The sequence below is a fragment of the Tiliqua scincoides genome, chromosome 3 (assembly GCF_035046505.1).
Source record: "Tiliqua scincoides isolate rTilSci1 chromosome 3, rTilSci1.hap2, whole genome shotgun sequence".
NCBI classification, from domain to species: domain Eukaryota; kingdom Metazoa; phylum Chordata; class Lepidosauria; order Squamata; family Scincidae; genus Tiliqua; species Tiliqua scincoides.
Window position 1 is genome coordinate 1299027 of NC_089823.1, and position 19768 is coordinate 1318794.

Consider the following 19768-nt stretch of genomic DNA (forward strand, 5'->3'; position numbering starts at 1 on the left):
GGGACGTGCAGTGCGCGGGAGGCAGGTGAGGCTGAGCCTCCCCGCTGAAGCCCTTTGCAAAGCACCTCCCCTCACAGGTGGCGCCAGTTTTCGAAGGGCTCCGCCTCACTGCGCCCCACATCCTTGCGCTGAAGGGCCCGATCCTGTCCAACTTCTTCACATGGTGCTGCTGCTTTTTGAAGGACGCAGGTGGGGAGCAGGTGAGGCAGAGCCTCCCCCAGCAGCACCACTGCCCCCCCCGCGCCCAGGGCCCGATCCTGTCCGACCTTCTCTGCCTCGCCTCACAGTGGCGAAGCCTCACCCCACTCCACCCCACACACGTGCCTGCAGGAAAGACCCCCGCTCAGGCTCGGCCCTGGCCGCGGAGGGGGGGCTGCGGGAGAGGCGCGGCGCGGCGCGGCGCGGCGCCCCCCCCCGCCCTTCCCCCGGGCCCGCAGGAGGCGCCCCCAGACAGACGCCGCCCGAGGAGCCCCACCTCGCTTGACGACGTGCATGGCGATCGCAGATCCTGCGCGGAGGAGCCTCAGTCGCTGCCTGTCCAGAGACGCGCGCGAAGACTCCCGGCAGGCTTTTCCCGCCAACGGCCGCCGTCCCTCCTGCGCCGCCGTAGCCCCGCCCACCCCGGGCGCCGTGTTGGGTGAGGGCAGGCCTGGACTGAGTCTGCCCGGGAGCAAGATGGCGGCGCCCGCCTCCCTCCCCGCCTGCCGCTGCGCGCAGGCGCAACCGCACCCTGGGCTGGGCTGCCGCGCAGGAGCTTCTGCGCATGCTCAGAGACGCTGCTCTGCTGGCCGGCACGTGCAGCAGCACTTCCCCGGGACTCCAGAGGGAGGCTGTGCCTCACCTGCGCCGCGCCCCGCCCCGCGGGAGGGAGGTGGGAACACGGACAGCAGCAGCGCAGAGGCACTCGCTGCCCCGTCAGAGCTCTGGCGGCAGGGCGGGCCAGGGCCTCTGAGCCTTTCCCAAGGGGGGCGGAGCAGGGCAGCGGCAGCAGCCAGAACGGTCTGGGCAGCCCAGGCACCCCTGCTGGTGGCGTAGCCGGGGGGGGCGCAGCACTGGGTTTGGCAGGGAGCCTCAGAGGGGCGGGCAAGCGGCCCCTCCCTTCGGAGCCATTCCCGGCCATCTTACGGCTCCCTCCCCCCACGGCTCCGTTTTGCTCCCCCCGCCGGGAAAGGCTCCGAAGGGAGGGGCCGCTTGCCCGCCCCTCTGAGGCTCCCTGCCAAACCCAGTGCTGCGCCCCCCGGCTATGCCCCCCGTCCCCGCAAGTGTCGCAGCTGGAGCGCAGAACCCCGAAAGCGCCCCTGAGTCTCTCTGAAGCCTTTTGAATACAGAAGAGCAGAGCAGAAAACGGGCCCCGTCGTGCTGAGGCTCCCTGTGCGGACCAAGACCGGCTCCTGCAGCGGCCGTAGTCCGCAGCCGGGTCCCCGAGCCCCACCCGCTCCGCGGCAAGCGGGTCCGCCAGCCCAAGAGCGCCCTCGGCGGGCGGCTTCTCCCGCTCTGAGCGTGCTCAGGAGCGTCGTGCCCGCGCTTCTCGGCAGTGCGTTCGGGGAGGTGCCGGGACAGCCGCGGGCCCCTCCGCTCCGCCTGCAGAGCGCGGTCTTCGTCCCAGGCTGCCTCCCTCCCCGCGCAGGGCTGCGCCTCCCTCCGGGTGCCCAGCAGGCTGGGGCTGCCCCCAGGGCGGGGGGGAAGAGGGCGCAGCACTGCCGCTCAAAAGGCCCGGGGGCCGATCCTACGCACGCCTGCTCAGAAGTCAGCTCCGCTCCAGCCAGCGGGGCTCACTCCCGGGGGAGCGCGGAGAGGACCGCGGCCCCAGAGGGCGCCTGGCAGCTGCGACCGCACAGCGTGGCCGGCCGGGCAGGCGGCACAGAACCCAAGCCTATGTATGTCTACTCAGAAGGAAGCTCCATTCTAGTCAGTGGGGCTTACTCCCAGGTAAACGTGGACAGGATTGAGCTGTCAGGCTGCAACCTCCCCACGCCTACCTGGGAGTAAGCCCCACTGGCTAGAATGACCTGCCTAGGATGGGGCTCTCCGGCAGCAGGCGGGACTGCCGAGGCTTCTCCCCCGCCCGGACTGGAGGCGGAGGGGCGAGGGGGCTCCGCGGACCCTCCCTCGCAGCAGCGTCGAGCGGGGCGGGCGCGCAGCCATGCGGCCCAGGTGAGCGGCTGCGCGGCAGGTGAGCCCCGCCCCGCGCCCGCTTCCTTCTTCGGGCGCCGGCAGGAGCCGTGCCGGGCTTGGGTGCTCGCGTGTGCACGCAGCCGCCAGCCCCCGCCCGGGCCATGGAGCCCGCGTCTCCGGTGAGTGGGCCGCGTGGGGGCAGGGCGGGGCTCTCTCCCTCCGGAGAAGCCGAGAGTGCCCGCGAGCATGTGCAGAGTGTCTTCTGTCCCGAGAAGCGCCACGGCTACTGCCGTGTGAGGGGCTGAGAGCTTTTCGAAGGACTCTGGCGGGAGACTCTGCCTCCCCCACCGCACGTCCCTGCTGCGACCCTTGGGCGCGCCCGCGGGCACCAGCCCTTCCCGGAGAGCGCCCCCGCCCCGCGCAGTCGCCGCCCGCTCCTCTGCGCCGGCCTCGCCTCGCCCTCACAACGGAAACCGCAGAGGCACCTGCGGTCTCCGCCGCCGCCGCTCTGAGCTGACTTTCCGATTGGCAGCTCCTCGGGGCAGAGCCGCTCTTGCAGCACAGCTGCGTTGGCGAGGACCTGGAGGCTCTGCCTGAGCGCCCCCTCGCTCCTCCACCGCGCCCGGGGCGCTAGCTGGGGAGCTGCTGCTGGCGGCGCTGCGCGCGCTCCCCGGGCAGGAACGGCCCGTGCGCGCTGCCCGCCCGCAGGCGCCCAGGGGAGCAGGGCCTCCCGCGGCCAGGCTAGGCTGCAGTGGCGGGAGCGCGGGCGGAGGGGCCTGTGTGCCGGGGGTCTGGCAGCGCCCTCCTCTCCTTCCACCGCCCCGTCTGCTTCTTGCATTCCCTTCATTGCCAGGACCAGCACTGCAGCTCCCGCACTGTGAGCACCAGCAGCGGGTACTTTTTGCACAGACTCCTCCACTGACCCCTGGCCCGCTCCTTTGCTGGTTCACGTGTGCAGCAGAACAGTGCGCTGCCCCCTGTTGTCAGGGTCCTGTGGGCGGCCCTTTTCTGGCTCTGCCCCCTTGAGCCGGGATGTGTGTGCACTGCCTGCACTGGGAAGGTGTAGGTGGTCTTGCTCCTGAGGGCAGGCTGGCCCTCCATGGCCGTGAGCAGAAGGGCTCTCTGGCACCAAATGCTCCCACCCGCCTGGGCTCGATGTTGCCAGAGTGTCTGGGCCTCTCTGCCCCCTTGCATAGAGCAGAAGGAGTGATGCCCCCTGGATTGTTGGGAACCATAGGCAAGGAGGTGGTCCAAGACTGGGAGGGACTCAGGAACTGCCCTTCTCATTCGCCACCCTGGCAGGAGTGGATGTCCCAGCCTGGGGGTACTCGGGAGTCTCCCCATTGCCTCTGACTCTTGCAGGCAGACCTGGACTGCTCCCCTCAGCTCCCTTCTTACTCCTTCAGCCCTTCCTAGTCAGTTCCCATCTGAACGCAGAGGAAGAGTCTGCCAAGCCAGTCGCTGCAGGCCAGTCCAGTGCCTCTCCTGGCAGCTGGGGTTGTGTTGTGGCTGCGAGATGGACTTTCCCTTTGGGACCTCACCTCTGCTGTGAGTGCTACTGAGGTGGCCACCAGCAAGCCGCTCCAGCTGCAATGGGGGGGGGGTGATGCTGACCTCTCATGGCCTTTGTAAGGATGACATCATGATTACACTTGTGCAGCACTTTACACACAGGGAAGATTCATGCAAATGTTTCGCGTATCATTTGACGGGAGGGAGTGTAGCTACGGTGGTGCAATAGACTGAACAAGGCACTCTGCATATGCTCAGAGGTGCTCTTCTCATCACTTCCCATGTTCTTGGAGTGAAGGTTGAGCTCTGGTAGTTCCTTCCTCGCATGGCACTGGGCAAGGATTCCAGCTCTGCCAGGCCCATCCCCTCTGCCATGTTGGAATTGCTTCTCTCAACTCCCGATTTTGTTCATGTGAAGCACAACTCAGGACTTTGCTGGCTTCTGCCCAGCATTACAGGCAATGGACTGCAAATATGAAGCCTCCAGCAGCAGGTTTGTCCTCTCGGCTTCCAGCATTCGGTGCAGGTTGCCCTCAGGACCAAGCCAGGGCCTGCTGGTCCATGCTTTGCAGTTCAAGTCCTTCCACCTGCTGGCCAGAGGTGGTGCATGATGAGCAATCGTGAGCCATCCAGGGCCACCAGCAAGCTGCCAGGGCCTTGGGTTCCAGGCTTTTTGTGTCCAAACTCCACGCTTGGTGCTTATTTTGCACCAGTCTGGGTTCTGCAAAGGGTCATAGCTGCAGGTCCATGAAGAGTTCATGGGAACTTGGTTTGCATTTTAACCCGTTTCTGCCCAGCTCACAGGTGTACACCTTTGATCCCTGTTGCATATACGCAAAGCTGAGCAGAAATGGCTTGAACTGTTCAGACTTGGAAGTGTTGTTTTATTCTTAGGCAGGTCTGAGTGTTAAGCGTAGCCTGTGTGGTGTTTTTGTTAGCAGTGTCCTGCCTCCAGCCACTGTCCTGTTGAATACCCCAGGATCTCATGCTTGGTGGATGCTCCTGAATAGTGCACCCCCACCCCGGGCCTGCTGGGAGTGGCTTATGCGCCTGGCCCAGCTGCAGGCTCCTTCCGAAACAGGAGCAAGAACAGGGGCTGTTTCTGTGGCAACTCAGAAGCTGAACCTGCTTATTGCGGCCAGAGGCCACCCTGTATGGGCTCGGGGTCTGCTGAAACCTTGGCCTCTGGTGATCCCCGAGGTTATGCAGCTCCTGAGGTCTTTTGGGGGTTCCCCTTGGAAGGCAGAGAGTGGACTGTGCTTGTGGCCTTGTGCCGGTTGTGCTGCACAGGACGCTGTGTGCTCAAGTCAAGCTCAAGCTCTCTGGGAAGGGTGGAGGGCAGGAAGTTGGGGAAACAGGCCGGAGAAGTCTGTTGTGCTGCCTCATCAGCGGTTTCGTCTTTGCAGGAAGAAGCGCAGAGGCGGAGTGCACAGCCCCCTCACCCCCCCCCCTGCCTTGAGAGAAACAAGTAGGGCAGGAGGGTTCCACCCGGCTGCGGTGGCCTTCCAGCTGGCGCCCTGTTGAGCCGGAATGGCCAGAGCAGCCCAGGGCAAGGCAGAAAAGCGCAGCAGAAGTAGCGACTGTTGGTAGTGCTGCTGCCCAAGGAGGAACCTCCACTCACCCCCTCCCATAGCAGAGTCAGCCACTGTCTGCAAGACACAAGGGGAAGGGAGTTGCACACCGGGGGCCTTTCCCACTGGTGTGGCTTTGCCCACGTGCTCCTGTTCTGCTGTGTGGTGTCTGTATCCTTGTGTTACTAGAAAAGAGCTGTATTGTATTGTGGGTGAGAGAAAGAGGGTTCCGTAGCATGAGAATTGGCCTTGTGAATTCGGTGGGCAGGCGCAGGATGGCAGGTTCCTGTCTTGGCTGTGATAACCGGCACATTTGCACACCGTTGGCTGCCTTGGCACCCAGCCGTGTCTGTGTGTCCCCCAGCCCTTTGTGGCAGCCTCTTTGACTGGCCTCAGTTCTGATGGATTGACAGCCGTCAAGAAACCCTCCCCAGAGGGGTGGAGTCCCTTCCTTAGCTCTGCTCAGGCACACCTGCTGGATAAAAGGCAGCCTATAGCAAGCAGTGCTAGTTGGCAGGGGAGGGGTGTGGCCTGGCCTTGACCTCCTTAGAACAGCGTTTAGCAGTGGGTGGTCAGGGCCGGGATCCTGTGGCTGCTGGGAGCTGGTGGTGTTCTTTTTGGTGGGGGGGGGCTATGTGTGAGGTAGACCAGTGAGGCCCAGTGGGAGACCCTCAGCCCCTGGCATCTGACCTCAGCACCTGCTACTCAAGGGTCGAGTGACACGCCTGGGTAAGTGCACTGGCAGCCACCAGCTGTTCCATCACCCCTGCGCTTGCCTAGTCCTCCTGAGCACGCAGTGGTGCAACATAAGCAGAAATTGTGCAACTTGGGTCAACGGCCGGCTTTCGAAAGGCAATGAGACTTGTGGTGAAGGGGTCCTGCTCTGACTAGCTAGGTGGAGCCTCCCTGTTCAGCTGCAATATGCTGCTAAATGCTAGGGGCCATAGAAGAGCTGGGTGGGTGACCATTTTGGAGCCACATGCGGGACAAGGCCTGGCTCTTGTCCGGAGTAGAGGCAACGTTGTGTGAACGGGCATCCTCTTTGCCTGTCAGCTCCCCCTCCCCCGAGCAAAGAAGCCCCACCTGCCCACGTATTCAATAGATATGCTCTCTGCGAGCTTGCCTGGCCCTTCATCTCCAGCAGACCTCCTTGTGCTGCCTGGTTCTGGCACCAACCGTGTTCCTTTCTTCTCCTGCCCCAGGGAAGCGTCGTCCAGCTGAACGGAGTGCTTTGGGAGGGGAGCTGCACAGCTGTGGCCTGTCCGGCCCTGCGCCAGCCTCCCTTCCAGATCCAGCCTATGACACCGACCTCCGAGCCCAGCCAGCCCAGGGCGACCTGGGGCGGAAAGTACGAGTTCCTGCTCTCCTGCCTGGGCTACTGTGTGGGGCTGGGGAACGTGTGGCGCTTCCCGTACCTCTGCTATCGCAACGGGGGAGGTGAGTGGCTGTGTGTGTGTCTGCCACCCCAAGCAACAACAGCCGCAGCAGGTAGGGTGGCTCTGGACTGCCCCAGCTCTCCTTTGGCACCTGACCTTGCAGGAAAGGGCCTGCAACACAAACTCACAGCGGCTCACTTCCCTCCACTGTTCACCCAGAGAACCGGTTCCATGAGCTGCAGGCCTCTCCTACATCTCCCACAAGGTGCTACCAGAGTGGCTCGAACAAGCTCTGGGATCCAAACCTGCTCCCAGCCCAGACCTGTTCTTCTTGCCCCCATGCCGCAGGCCTTGGCAGCCAAACAAGAACGCATCTCAAGAAGGTCCCTTGAGAGTGGCAGATGGGATCACAGAGGGTAACCAGAGGGGTCAGAGCAGCCCCCTTGCCAGGAGATGCCACAGCCCTTGAGGCTCCTTCGCTTGAAAGAAAGGGTGGTTGGGAGGGACTTGTGCAGGATGCGGAGAGAGGAGGTTGCTAGAAGCTTTTCTCCCTCTCGCAGCCCTAGAAGCAGGCTGGGCTCATCCAATGGATCCAAGTGGCAGGAGATTCACAGCAGATGAAAGGAGGAATTCCTTCACACAGCACAGAATCAGAGCGCTCCATCGAGCAGAACTGCACCCGTTTCAGTCCTGCCTGCAGCACCTGACATTAAACACACTGACTCCTTAGGGCTGGCCCTGCTTCAGCAGCCAGTGAACACAGCAGCTGCACTGCCCAAGAGACCTGTGGGTGAAAGACACAGCAGTGTCCCAAGCACGATGACCTTTCTTGGCAAGGGGGTGCTCTGCCCGTCTGGTTGCCCTCTGCAATCCCATCTGCTGCTCTCACATGTCTTTCTTGAGACGTGGCGGCCAGAGCTGGACACGTCTTCCGAAGGGGGCTGCAGCCCCTGAGGTCCTTGTTGCAGCCACAGCCCCTGTCCTAGTGGGAGGATCCACAATGGAAGATCTTTTTCCTGGTTAGTCGCTGACCCCTCAGACTCCACCAGTGTGTAGGCGGGCCCCTGCATTTGTGGGGGCACCTGTGTCCCCCCACATGCAGATACAGTGGATATGGGGGGAATGCCTGTAGGGATGGTGCCCCCGCGCCTATTGCTTTACTGAAGTAGCTCTCGCAGCGCAGGTGCTTCCTGCTTAACATTCTTCCTTCACTAAAGAGCCAAACGTGCAGGTAAGCAGCCTGCAGGCTACAGGGTGACTGTGGGGAAGCAGGACAGTTTTGAGTTTGTCCGATTGCCACACCACTCGGGCTGCCCACAGCTGTCCAGGGAGGCCCCTTGCCCCCTCCCTGGATGGCTGTGCACACCCCTCGATCAGTGCCGCCTGGCTCTGTGGTCGGGTGATCCTGGAAGAGCCATCTGGCAGCTGCGGGAGCATGTGCCTCACAGTGAGCCGCTGAGGAAGTGCTCCAGCAGACCTTGTGCTCCTGCAGCTGCTGGCCGGCTCTTTTGTGGCGCACTGACTGAGACCCCATTCACCTCTGGGTTGCCTGAGATCACACGAGCTCATGCACAAGAACCAGGAGGCCCAAGAAGTGACGGCACAGATGCAGCCCAGAAAGGGTGGGCCAGCCCATGCAGTCACACCATTCCATGGGGGGGTGGCTGCACCAGGTGTCAGGCTCCCTCAAGGCGCTTTTATCAGAAGCACTTGTTAACATTACTGAAGGCTGGGTCTTTCTTTCTTTCTGTGAGAATTCATGGACCGCTTTTCAGGGTCTTGCAAACATGGATTGAGAGCCTTTGGTTTCTGGCCAGAGGCAGTGATCCTTGTTGAGGATGGAAATGCCGACAGCCTGAGTGAGCGAGTGTGTCCCGTGTCCCTCACAGGGGTGTTCCTGATCCCGTACTTCATCATGCTCCTCTTCACGGGGCTCCCGCTCTTCCTGATGGAGCTGAGCCTTGGCCAGTATGGCGCCGCTGGGCCCATTACAGTTTGGAAGTGCTGCCCTCTGCTGAAAGGTATGTGCTCAGTGCCTGTGGCAGGTCTCCCCACGGGCAACTTTCTGGGAGGTGTAAGGCCAGAAGGAAGGCATGAGCCACCAAGGGCCCATCCAGCCCACTCCCAGAGGGCCAGGTCAGTCAATCCAGCATGTAGGAGTGTGCCTGAGCATTTGTCACAGCCTTCGGGAAAGTGTCATCCTGACCCTGGAGTGACGATCAGCTAGGCCTCTAGTCTTAGCTCTGACCCATTCCAAGTTCGTGGAGGTGGCAGCAACTCCTCCACATGCCACAAAGGCCTCTGGGATGCTCACCAGCACTGCCCCAGAGCCCCTTTTGGCCTTCACGCTAAGCAGGGGCCTCGCAGCCACATTCTGCTCAAGCCATTCCTTGTGTGACCAGTACAATCAGCGTACCAGAGCCTGGTCCAAGGGTCAGGCTTTATGCTGCTGATTTGTCCCAAGGAAGGAGGTGTTGATGTGCCTGCCTCTGACGTTCTGCGGCTGCCACAAATTGGTCTTCCTGCACCACACAAACCACCCCACCCGTGCTGCAGGCAGCGCACTTGTGGTTGTGGCTGCTGGGACTCTGAAAGGCCTTCAAGCAGTAGGAGAGCCAGGACCTCCAGAACGTCTTGGTTGCCTCTGGGGGAGTGGAGAACACCTGCCTGAGAAGTGTTGTTTCAGACCAGTTTCCCTCTCCGTGTCTGCCTGCCCCACCCCACCCCAGATCAGTGGGCTTGCTCTAAAACTCCCAACCACCTGGAGCAATGACCTTTCCAGAAGCCCCTTCCCAGTGACTGACCCACCCCTCTGCCTCTTCTGCAGGGATCGGGATCGGGATGCTGCTGGTCTCCTCGCTGGTCTCGCTCTACTACAACGTCATAATCGCCTGGACCTTCTACTACCTGGGCATGTCCCTGCAGAGCCCGCTGCCGTGGTCCTGCGATGCCCCTCAGAATGCCCGCCTCTGCCAGAGCCAGGTGCATGCTGACTCTCAGAGGGGAGGCCGGGGCCAGCGGAAGTGTGCCCTCCCAGCAGTCCTGCCTGCAGCTCACCTGTGGGGCTGCCCCACGGAGCTGCGGCACCTGGGGCTGCTGTGAGGAATCCAAGTGCCAGAACTCGCTTGGCTAACTCTGTTTGCTGCATTTCAGAATGGATCGCGGGGAAACTCCTCCTGGGTCAGCGCCAGCGAAGCCTTCTGGAAGTGAGTCTCTGCGGTTTGGTTTCCACAGGCAGCTCCTGCTAGAGAGGGGCCCAGGGGAGCCTGGCTCATGGGCGCGAGAGGCGCCAAGGCTGAGAACCTTTCAAATATTGTCCGTGGACGGCCAAGGAGCAGCATCTGGCTGTGCTCTCAGCCCTTGTTCAGCTGGCCAAACTCCGTGGATGGATGTGTGAAGGGGGGTGGGGTTTTGTCCACTGGCCCTTCTCTCAGTGCTGGTGTGTTGGCCATGAACACAAGTTCTGCTCAGAAGGCTTGGTCAATGTGCAGAGTTCGGGGGGGGGGCAACAAGCACAACTCTGTGCGCCCTCCCATGCATCTGTTGGAAGTATCTTGGTTGTCTTTGTAAGATATTGTGATGAAACACTCTGCACATACGCAGTTTCTTTTCTTCACCTAGATCATGACAATTGGGCCCTTGTTCTGGTTGGGCTGAGGCTCTCGCCCCTTCCCCATGGCACTGGCTCTGGTACAGAAAAGCATGAAATGATCCCTGCTGGACTGGGCCCAAGGCCCAGCTAGTCCAGCCTCCTGCTTTATCACCTGCTGCCTCTGGGAAGCCAGCAGGAGGAGGCAAAGGCAGCTGCCCTCTGTCAGCAAGCCCCCCCCCAGTGAGTATCCAGACCTTGAACCCTGGAGGTGGCGCGTAGCCAGCCTGCCTCATCACCGTCCAGCCCAAAAGGACCTGTGTGACAGTCCTCTCCCTAGTTGCTCCTGCTTTGGTTTTGGCTCTGTCTGGGAAGCGAGCTTAGCCAGTGGCGGGGTGGGTGGGGCCTCAGAGGAGCTGCCTTCCCAGTGGGGCCGCCTGTCCCCAGAGCCTGCTGGCATCCACTGCCTGGCTGCAGTTCTCCAAAGCTGTGCAGAGAAGCCTTTCCCAGGAGCCAAGCCTGGGGCCTTTGGACCCACCACCAGCGCTCTCTCTCTGCGTGCTGTCCTGTCCCCAGGCAGGTGTCCATTCCAGCTGGGCAAGGACACCCCCCTGTGGGAACCTGCCCTGAAAGAACTTGCTTGTTGCCTGCCCATCTGTCTGCAGACACAGTCGTGTGACTGAGCTCCTCTCCACTTCTGGGACTTCTGGCACTGGATTGGGGGGGAGGGGCATGGACCTGCTCTGGAAGCTGGAGGTCGCATGAGGTGGCACCTGGGCCAGCCTGTCCAAGGCCTGCTTTTGTCTTCAGACATTTCAAACCGGACAGTTTTGTGCAAATAGAGCCAGGCTGAGTCAGCAGGGCCAAGAGAAAATCAGGACCAGGCTCCACAAGAGCAGAGTCTGGCCCTGCTGGTTCTTCTGTGCCCCAGAAGCGAGCAGGGAGCTGTCTTGCCTCCAGTGTTTTGTGGCTGGGCCTCTTTCTCCTGGGGGGGGGGGGAAGCCTGCTAGGCACCTGCAGCGCTCTCTGTGCAGTGACCCAGGAAACTCCTGGAGCATCAGGGAGGTGGGGGGGGGCTGCTCTGTGAGTTCCCAGGATGGCTGGCAGCAGTACTGGGGGGACACATGGCTTGGGTTCTGTGGTGCATCTGCTCAGGGCAGCCGAAGAATGGGTTCCTCCCTGCTCTCCGTCCTCACAGCCCTTGGCAAGACTGGTGTGCCCATTCCCTGTGGCTTCCCATGGGGGGGGGGTGCTGGTTTGGCCATGACCATAAAGGTCTCCGACATGTTGCCTGTGCTTCTAGTGAGCAGGTGCTGGGGGCTGTGCACAGCTCCGGCCTCGGGGATCCTGGCCCAGTGCGGTGGCCCCTCGCTCTGTGCCTGCTGCTTGCCTGGGTGGTCGTGTTTCTCTGCATGCTGAAGGGCATCCACAGCTCAGGCAAGGTGAGTGCCCTGCCCCACCTCCCCCAGCAAGGCACCTCCTGCCCTCCCACCTGTGCAGTCAGCCTGCTTGGCTCTCACTGCCCACCTGAGTCCTCGCCACCTAGGAGAGTTGCCAGCTCCTTGCCTGACATCCCAGGGGATCTGGCTCTGGCGTTGATGGGAGCGAGGCAAAGGCGACTCCCCCAGGCTATGGGAGCACCTCCAGTGCCCCCTTCTCTGTGCCTCCTGCCTTGTTCCCCTGTCCTGAGAGCTGGGGGTGTCTCTCTCTTTGCAGGTGGTGTACTTTACAGCCACATTCCCGTATCTGGTCCTCCTGGTGCTGATCATTCGAGGAGCAACACTGGAGGGCTCCATTGATGGGGTGCGCTTCTACCTCTCTGCGGACTGGAGCCGGCTGCGGAGTGCTCAGGTGGGCTGCCCCCCCCATGCCTGGATTGCTTGAGGAAGAGGGTCGGTCCCTGTCTGTGCTCCCAGCTCTTCAGCCTGCAGAGGCAGGACTGGGGTGGTGGGAGGAGAGGTGACTCCTCAGAAACCAGAGATAATGGGGGGGGGGGTGGCGGTGCCATTCAGCCCTCCCCATGCAGACTCTGCAGACACGCAGAATCTCACGGGTTGTAGGATTCCGCTTCTTCTGTGTGAGTTTGTGTTTCATCCCCTTGGCATGGAGCACAGTGACCCCCTTGCAACTTCCCCTTTCAGACATTGTGAACATGGCGGGTGGGGGCCAGATCTCCCAGAGTCTCATTCTGTGACCTCCAGACCCCCCTCCCCTGCCCTGCTCTACTCCTCACTTCCTCTTTGGCTCCGCCTGCTTTCCAGACTGCTTTTCCAGGCCAGGGAGCAGGAGGATAGAGGCTGGCAGATCACCAGGGGGTGGGCAGCCCTGTGTCTGGGAATCTGCAGTTAAACACTTTCATAGTGAGTTCAGTAGACCTCACACTGGAGATCTGGGTCTGCACTTTAGCTGTGACTGGCTACCTTAGTGTGCCTTTCCAGTCTAGCTGAGGGAGACACAGAGCAATTCCAAAGGTGGGCGTGGATTGTCCTATCAGTGAGGCCCATTGCGCTTGGCCAACCTTGCCTTCATCTTACCACCTGGCAAGATGATGGGAAGCTTTTCACTCAAGTGTGTGCAGCACCTGCAGGTAGAGGGGGTGCCCTCTGGGGCAGTGGCAGTCCCATGTCAGTGTTCCTGGGGTCAGGAGCTGCCACCTTCTCAGCTGGAGACTCCCTCTGCCTTCACAGGTCTGGAATGATGCTGCCTCCCAGATCTTCTACTCACTGGGCATCGGCTTCGGGGGCCTCCTCTCCATGGCCTCCTACAACAAGTTTGACAACAACGTCATCAGGTCAGGAGTGGGCCTGCGGGGATGGGGGGCTGATCCAGGGATAGTCTCCATGACTCCCAGCTGTGTTTAGCCAAGGGGTGGCCCAGGCTCCCACCCCCGCTTCTGGCTGGGTCAACTGACAGCATGCTGCTGGACCCCCTTTTGCCCCCAGGGACACACTGGTCATCGGCCTCGGGAACTGCTGCACCAGCTTCTTGGCCGGCTTTGCCATTTTCTCCATCCTTGGCCACATGGCTTGGCGGAAGGAGGTGCCCGTGGGCCAAGTGGCTGAGACAGGTACAATGGGGGGGGGGGGGTGGAGAATTTGTCTTTGCACCAGGGCCTTGAGGGAGGGCAAAGAGGTTACCAGCGGGTGCCTGCTTTTCCAGTGGGTGCTTGGGGGTTGGACAGGGCCCTTCCTCCAACTTGTGCTGCAGACCAGAGGTTGCTGCCCTGCTGTCTTCTTGGCAGAGCAGGGCCCCTCCCATGTCCTGCCACCAGGGACTTCCCCTGCCTGCTTCAGTCACTGTTCCTCCTGTGCTGCAGAGGGAGGGGAGCTGAGGCATGCCTGGAGTGAGGAGATCCAGGCCCTCCAGAGCAGACCAGGGCACTGCCCTGTCCTACAGCTTTGCCCTTGAACTTCTCCAGTGTGACCCACGGCCTCCACCTTTGATGGTCTTCCGCTTACTGGGTCCTTTTATACCTGTTGATGGGAGGAGAAATCCTGATGCCCTGTGCCTACTTTTCATGTCAGATTTTCAATGCTGGCTCATGGCTTTGGCCTCAGATGGGATTTGAACCCAGGGCTCCCTTGGGCCCCAGTGATTATTTCACCTGGGGGGGAGGGGTAAGTCCAGTAAACCGCAGGCTGTTCCTTTCCTCTGTCTTGTGTCTCCCAAACGATTCAGGGGCTGTGATGGAAGGGGCTCTTCCCCCCCCCCACCGGGCCCGAATCCACAGGAATTGGGCTCAAAGGTGCCTTCCTGCTCCTCCTCAGGTCCTGGGCTGGCTTTTGTGGCATACCCAGAAGCCCTCGCTCTGCTGCCTGGGTCAGCCTTCTGGGCCGTCCTCTTCTTCCTGATGCTCTTCACGCTGGGGGTGGACACCCTGGTGAGTGGCTCCTGCTTCTCTGGAAATCTGCCTCTGTTGCACATGCAGTGAGGCAGCCCCCAGCCCACCCTCCCTCCCTCCCTCCGTACAGGCAGCATGGCCCTCCCAGGGTCTGGTGGGGAGACAACATTTCAGGGGTGCTGCTCAAAGGTCTCTCGCAGTGTTGGAGGGGATCTGGAGGGTGGAAAGCTGCAAGGCGTTCCTGGGTGAGTGGCTGGGGTGGAGGTGCTTTTGCCTGGCCCTCTGTGCACAAATGGGGCGCTTATGTCCCTTCCAAGAAGTCTCCCTCTCTGCAGTCCTGGCACAAGCACTGAGTGGTTCAAGCAGAGAGGATGGCTGGGTTCAGGCCCATCCTGCCCACCACACACTGTCTACCCCCTCAGGACAATGCTTCACGCATCTGACTCTATTTTAAAACATTTCTAGCTGCCTTTCTCCTTAAGGAACATGAGGTGGCTCACCACCAAATCCCCAAATGGGGCCTGAAGCCAGATGAAAGAGGTCTCTTCCAGGAGGCCCTAGAGCTGGGTCTCCCCACCTGCTCAATCCCCGGGCCTGGGAGGTGACAGATTGGCCACCAGTTGTCCAGCCTGGTGGGGTCTGGGGAGGGCCCCGTCAGGAGCGGGCAAGTCACCTTGGGAGAGGCTAGAAAGTGGCTGCCCCGCATGAACGTGGCTTGAATTTTTAGCAGAATTCTCAGTACCAACCCAGCCCCTGAGCAAGGCTGTGGCTGGATGGTGCTTCCAGCTGGAGGCCGCTCTCCTTGCACCCTGTGCCTCCGAGCCAGGCTGGTCGGGAGCAGAGGGGGGAGGGAGGCCCCTTTGTGGCCACCCCGGCACACTTGGGGAGGAACAGAAGGCTATAGGCTGGGCTGGGGGCAAGGCGTGCAAGGGGAGGAGGCCTGCGGACCCAGTTGCTGAAGGCTGCCTCACAGGTGTTTCTGGGCAGGGGCCGGAGGTGTCTGAGAATTGCTTCTCCTTCTCCCCCACCCCCCGCCTGCTTGTCAGTTTGGGAACATGGAAGGCATCACAACAGCAGTGCTGGACGAGTTCCCGTCCCTGCGCGACTGGCGGCGGAAGGCCCTCTTCCTAGCAGGACTCTGCGCTACCTTCTACCTGTTGGGCCTGCTGCTGATTACAGAGGTGAGCAGGCCTGTGCTGGTCCACAGGAGGGCCTTGGGGGGGGCCCACATCCCCCCTTGTGGTGCAAAGGAAAGCCAAGGCAGGGCTTTAGATCCATGGATCTGCTGCAACCGCTCAGGTCTGACTCCCAAGCACCTGCCGGACCTCTGAGGTTGAGCCCTTGAGGCTGCTGCAGATTTGAAGTGTCTTGATCTCTGTTTGTGATGCTTTGCTGACAGAGGGCAAAGGGACTGCTCAATTCAAGCTGCCCCGTAGCAGCTTGGCTGGTGGGCCAGATCCATGGTGTGGCCAGTGGTGCGTCTTGCACAAAATTGCCCTCATGCGGTCAGGCAGACCCTTCCAGAAAGGGGGAATGGCCTGCACAGGGCTCTGTTGTGATGTAGAAAGCTGAGCTCTGGGAGTAAGGAAGGGGGGAGCTTGGAGGGTACTCGGAGGAAAGGTGCAACTGTCCTGATAAGAGTCAGGCTAGAGGCTGGGTTGCAGTTGGGTGGGAGCCCAGCCCTGAATGGGGAGGACAGGGTCCTCCTGTTGCCCTCTTGTCAAGCCAGCTTCCAGCTGTGTTTGTGGCCGCCTTGGAGAGTCACTCCCTCCCACCCTCTCGTGTTCCTTGCTACGACCACGTACCCAAGTGGTGCTTCTTCCCCCAGGGCGGCATTTATTGGTTCACCCTCATCGATGCCTATAGTACCAGCTTTGGGCTCATCATCATCACCCTCTTCATGTGCCTCGGGGTGGCCTTTTTCTACGGTGAGTCCCTCCTGCCAGCTCTGCCAGGATTCCAGTCCCCTCTCTCTTCTCTGCTGGCCAGAGTGGATTTTTTGCAGAGGCCATGACTTCTTCTGTTCCCATTATACTTCTACTCTGCTCCTTCAGTGTAGCTGGCTCTGGGAAGACTGGCAGGAGCACACTGACAGGAGTCAGAGGTAGCTCTCCTTTTGGCTCCAAGTAATGACAACGCCAAAACTGGTCATTCTGTAATAAAGGATGATGTCTCTTTAAGGTCTTCCTAAGAAAGGAGAGTGTGCGGGGAGGGGGGACACATAGGAGAGCATGCAGGCCCATAGGAAAATCTGAACACCTTTAAGAGCCTGGAGGTGTAAGAAGACAGTGTGCAGGTGGGGAGTGTTACAGGGAGACTTAACAGCAGCCCCCTCCCCCCCCCCCGGATTTCAAAAGCATGTACAAAATCCACATTTGAATTTGATTTTTCTTTTCCATGTTGTCCCAATTAAATGCCACCTCTCCAAAAAGGCGGTGCACTTTCCTTCATCTTAAGGGATGCTGTTAATTTTGCTCAAACTGCTTTCTTGCTTTTTCTTGCACATGTGGAGCTTTTCTAACATCCAGTATTTGGCATAGAAAGTCCTTCAACTTTGAAGAAATCATTTGAGTTGAGCAAGAGAAGTCTTCACTTGGCACTTTCCAAAGAGTACACACCACCACCTGCTTGCTCTTTGCCTGGCACAGTGGGGATGGAGTAGGGCTCTGGCACCATGGTCCTGGGGGAAGCCACCTCCTGCTGCCATACATGGTAGCCAGGTGGTGTCCAAGCCACACAAAGGCTGCAGCTTCTTCCAGCAGGTATCCACAAACATGTAAAAATGACTGCCAGGAACTGGCACACCAGGTAGCTGTGCAGCATCTGCTGCAAGAAGCTACTCGTGGCTCACCTCCCTGTGATCATTCCTTGGCACTGGCCCTTATGACGCTGGCTGTGCTGCAGTTTGACGCCTGACTTTCACCTGTTGTGGGATGTTGCCCTTGGAGCTGGTGATCACAATTTTTGTGCAGTATATTCTTTGGGTGCTGGCCTGAAGCACTGAAAACTAGCTTTTGCCTGGGCAGCTCTTGCTACTTCACCATATTAAAGGGTTGCAGCGATAAATGGCCTTGAATGTGGAGATTTGGGCTTGTTGATCTGAGTGGGCTGCCCCTTCCACAGTTTGGGGAGGGATGGTTTCATTTCTGGAGGGAGGGAAACTGGTACAGGATCATGGTGTATATTGTTTCCAGAATTACGGAAAGCAGGATAAACCACACTGCCCTGCTCCCAGCCTGTGCACTAACCCCTCTCTTCCCATCCCCCCACCCCAGGTGTCAACCAGTTCTGCCAAGATATTGTGGACATGATCTGCCGCTGTCCCCCCTGGTGCAGCCAGTTGCTGCTTTACTTTAAGGCCTGTTGGATGATCTGCACACCGGGGCTACTCCTGGTATGTCATTCTTCCCTCCCCCTCTGCAGCTTTGGGAGGGGACGGGAGGAGAAGGGGTGGTGTTTATATTTCCCTCTGTTTTCTGTGCACAGGGTGCAAAAGGAAAATAGTCTTGTCTGTTGGCCTTGCTTAAACCATTTCTGCCCAACGTTTCCCGTACACAACAGGGACCAAATGTGTACACTTGTGGGCTGGGAAAAAATGGGTTAAACAGCTGGATTTCCAAGGTTGCTGGCTTTGGGTAGACCGAGATGTCCAAACTTTTTGGAAGGAGGGCCACATCATCTCTCTGTGTCGGGGGGGGGGGGGCAGGGGGAAAAAGAATTAATCTACATTTAAAATTGGAATAAATTTACATAAATGAATATATTAGAGGTGGAACTTATATGAATGAATGAAGGTCTCATGATAGCTCAAGGCCTATAAAAGACTTGGGCAAAGCAAGGCCGGCCTTTCCTTTGCTGCTGCTTCACAGACTGAAACAGCAAGCTGTGGAGAGAGCCCTTGACCTGCAGCGCATGTGAGAGGTCAGTCAGTCAGCACCTTGTGCTGAGAGTAGTTGCACTGGGCCAGCCTGGGCTCCAGCAGGTCTCTGGAGGGCCAGAGGCTCATTGGACACTGGAGCTGCCTGGGGGCCTGATTAGGGCTCCTGGGCCAGGGTTGGGCACCCCTGGGGTAGACTGAAGGGTGAGCTAGGCTCTCCGACTGCTGTCCTGAACATCGAATAGGACCTCCGAACCCAAAGCAGGAGCTACCGCCATCGTTTGTGGCCTCTGCTGTCTTGCTTCTGCTGAGTAAATGAGGACAATGGGCCTGCCCCTTCCTTCCGGCAGCGGCCAGGCTGCTCAGCAGGGGTGAGGAATGTGGCTGGTCTTGACTGCAGTGGCTGCTGTCTATGCTCCCTCCACAGTTCATCCTCTTCTATGTCTTCCTGGACCTGTCCAGCACGACACTGCACTACGGCACATATGCATATCCGCAGTGGGGGGAAGCCCTGGGGGTCTGCATGGGGGTTGTGACCTGCATCCAGATCCCCCTTTGGGCAGCCATCGCTCTGTGCAAGGAGTCCGGGACCATGGCAGATGTGAGTATGGACATGGCAGACCAAGATGGCTCAGGGCCCAGGCTAGAGCTGCTCATTTCAGCAGGATGTCCTCCTTGTTTGCACTAACCTGTCTTCAGTAAGAAACTGTAGACAAGAGAATATTGTCTCCCAGCCTCGGTTCTCCCCCCCCCCATCCCATCTGTAATGTGGGTGAGTGTTGGCCTGTCTTACAGGGCTGTAGTGAGAATTCATGAGAACATACGTGAAACACTCTGAATATGCTCTGATACAGTTACATTGTACCTGTAAAATCCAAAGGCTGCTTAGGCTGTAATAAGAGGTGCCCTTAGAGTGACTTCTGAGCAAACACAGAAGTGACCTCCGCTGCACTGAGCAGAACTCGCTCCCAGGATCACAGCCTTAGCTTGGTAGGAAGGAGGTATGTAGATGTTGGATGCCGGACCCGTTAGAGACATCAGATGCAGCCAAGCACTGCATGGGTGTTTACTGCCAACATGCAAGGCCTTGAGGAGCTCAAAGCACAGGGAACCTCTTATGTGGGAGGTTTTCCTGCAGCATTTCCTCTTGTGCCTCCCAAGTGGCTGGCTGTCCCCATTGCTGCTCTCTTCCTGTGGGGGAAGGAGGGACCTCCCAGAGGCAGGCAGAAGTTTCACTCTTGCGCCTCCTTTCCTTCCCCACTAGTGGGTTTTACCTTTTGTTGCTGGGGAGGAAGGAAAGCGTCCCGCAGACAAGCGCCTGCAATGGAAACCACGTCAATGTTTCCTTCGTGGTCAGCGCTCCTCATGGCAACCCCAGCTCTCCTCTAATCCCCTACAGTGCATAAAAGCCAGCATGCTGCACTGCAGAATGATGGCTGCTCCCCACAGGAGGTGGGGTGCCACGTGCTACTCTAGGCGAGTGAAGGACTGCCCTGCCCCCACCCACTTCCCCTCCCAGCCCCTTGGCCTTGGAGGTCTGCCCTGCCAGGGCCTGGCCGCTTCTGGAGGGAACCTCTTTGTACCTGACTGAGGCTGTCGGGCAGCTGAGAAATCGAAGCTCCGCAGGGATTTGTTAGCCAACATGCTCCCTCCATTACTGTTCCAGCGGTTCAGGAAAGCTGTTCATCCACTGAACTCCTGGCGCACTGCAAACAGCCGTGATGCAGCCCACGAGGTGATTGATGTCCCATACACAGTGAACCTGACCGACAGTGACTTCAGTGGGGGGTGGCAGCCGGCAGCCAGCAGCGAGGCCTGAAGGCAAGGCTGGTGCAGCACGGAGGATTGCCTGTTGCCCACATGCAGGCTGGGCAGCGCCAAGGTGGG

At 59.8% G+C, this 19768-nt stretch overlaps 1 protein-coding gene and 1 pseudogene across 1 annotated transcript in view; one reads left to right on the top strand and one right to left on the bottom strand.

The window, feature by feature from the left end:
• Positions 1–595, bottom strand: part of RRM1 (ribonucleotide reductase catalytic subunit M1) — a 29703-nt gene extending 29108 nt beyond the window's left edge. The window contains exon 1 of the mRNA XM_066619360.1: positions 476–595. Coding sequence (XP_066475457.1) covers positions 476–494 — 19 coding nt within the window. The 5' untranslated portion in view covers positions 495–595. The remainder of the gene's footprint in view (positions 1–475) is intronic.
• On the top strand, positions 493–19700 carry LOC136643953 (sodium-dependent proline transporter-like; annotated as a pseudogene).
• Positions 19701–19768: the final 68 nt, after the last annotated feature.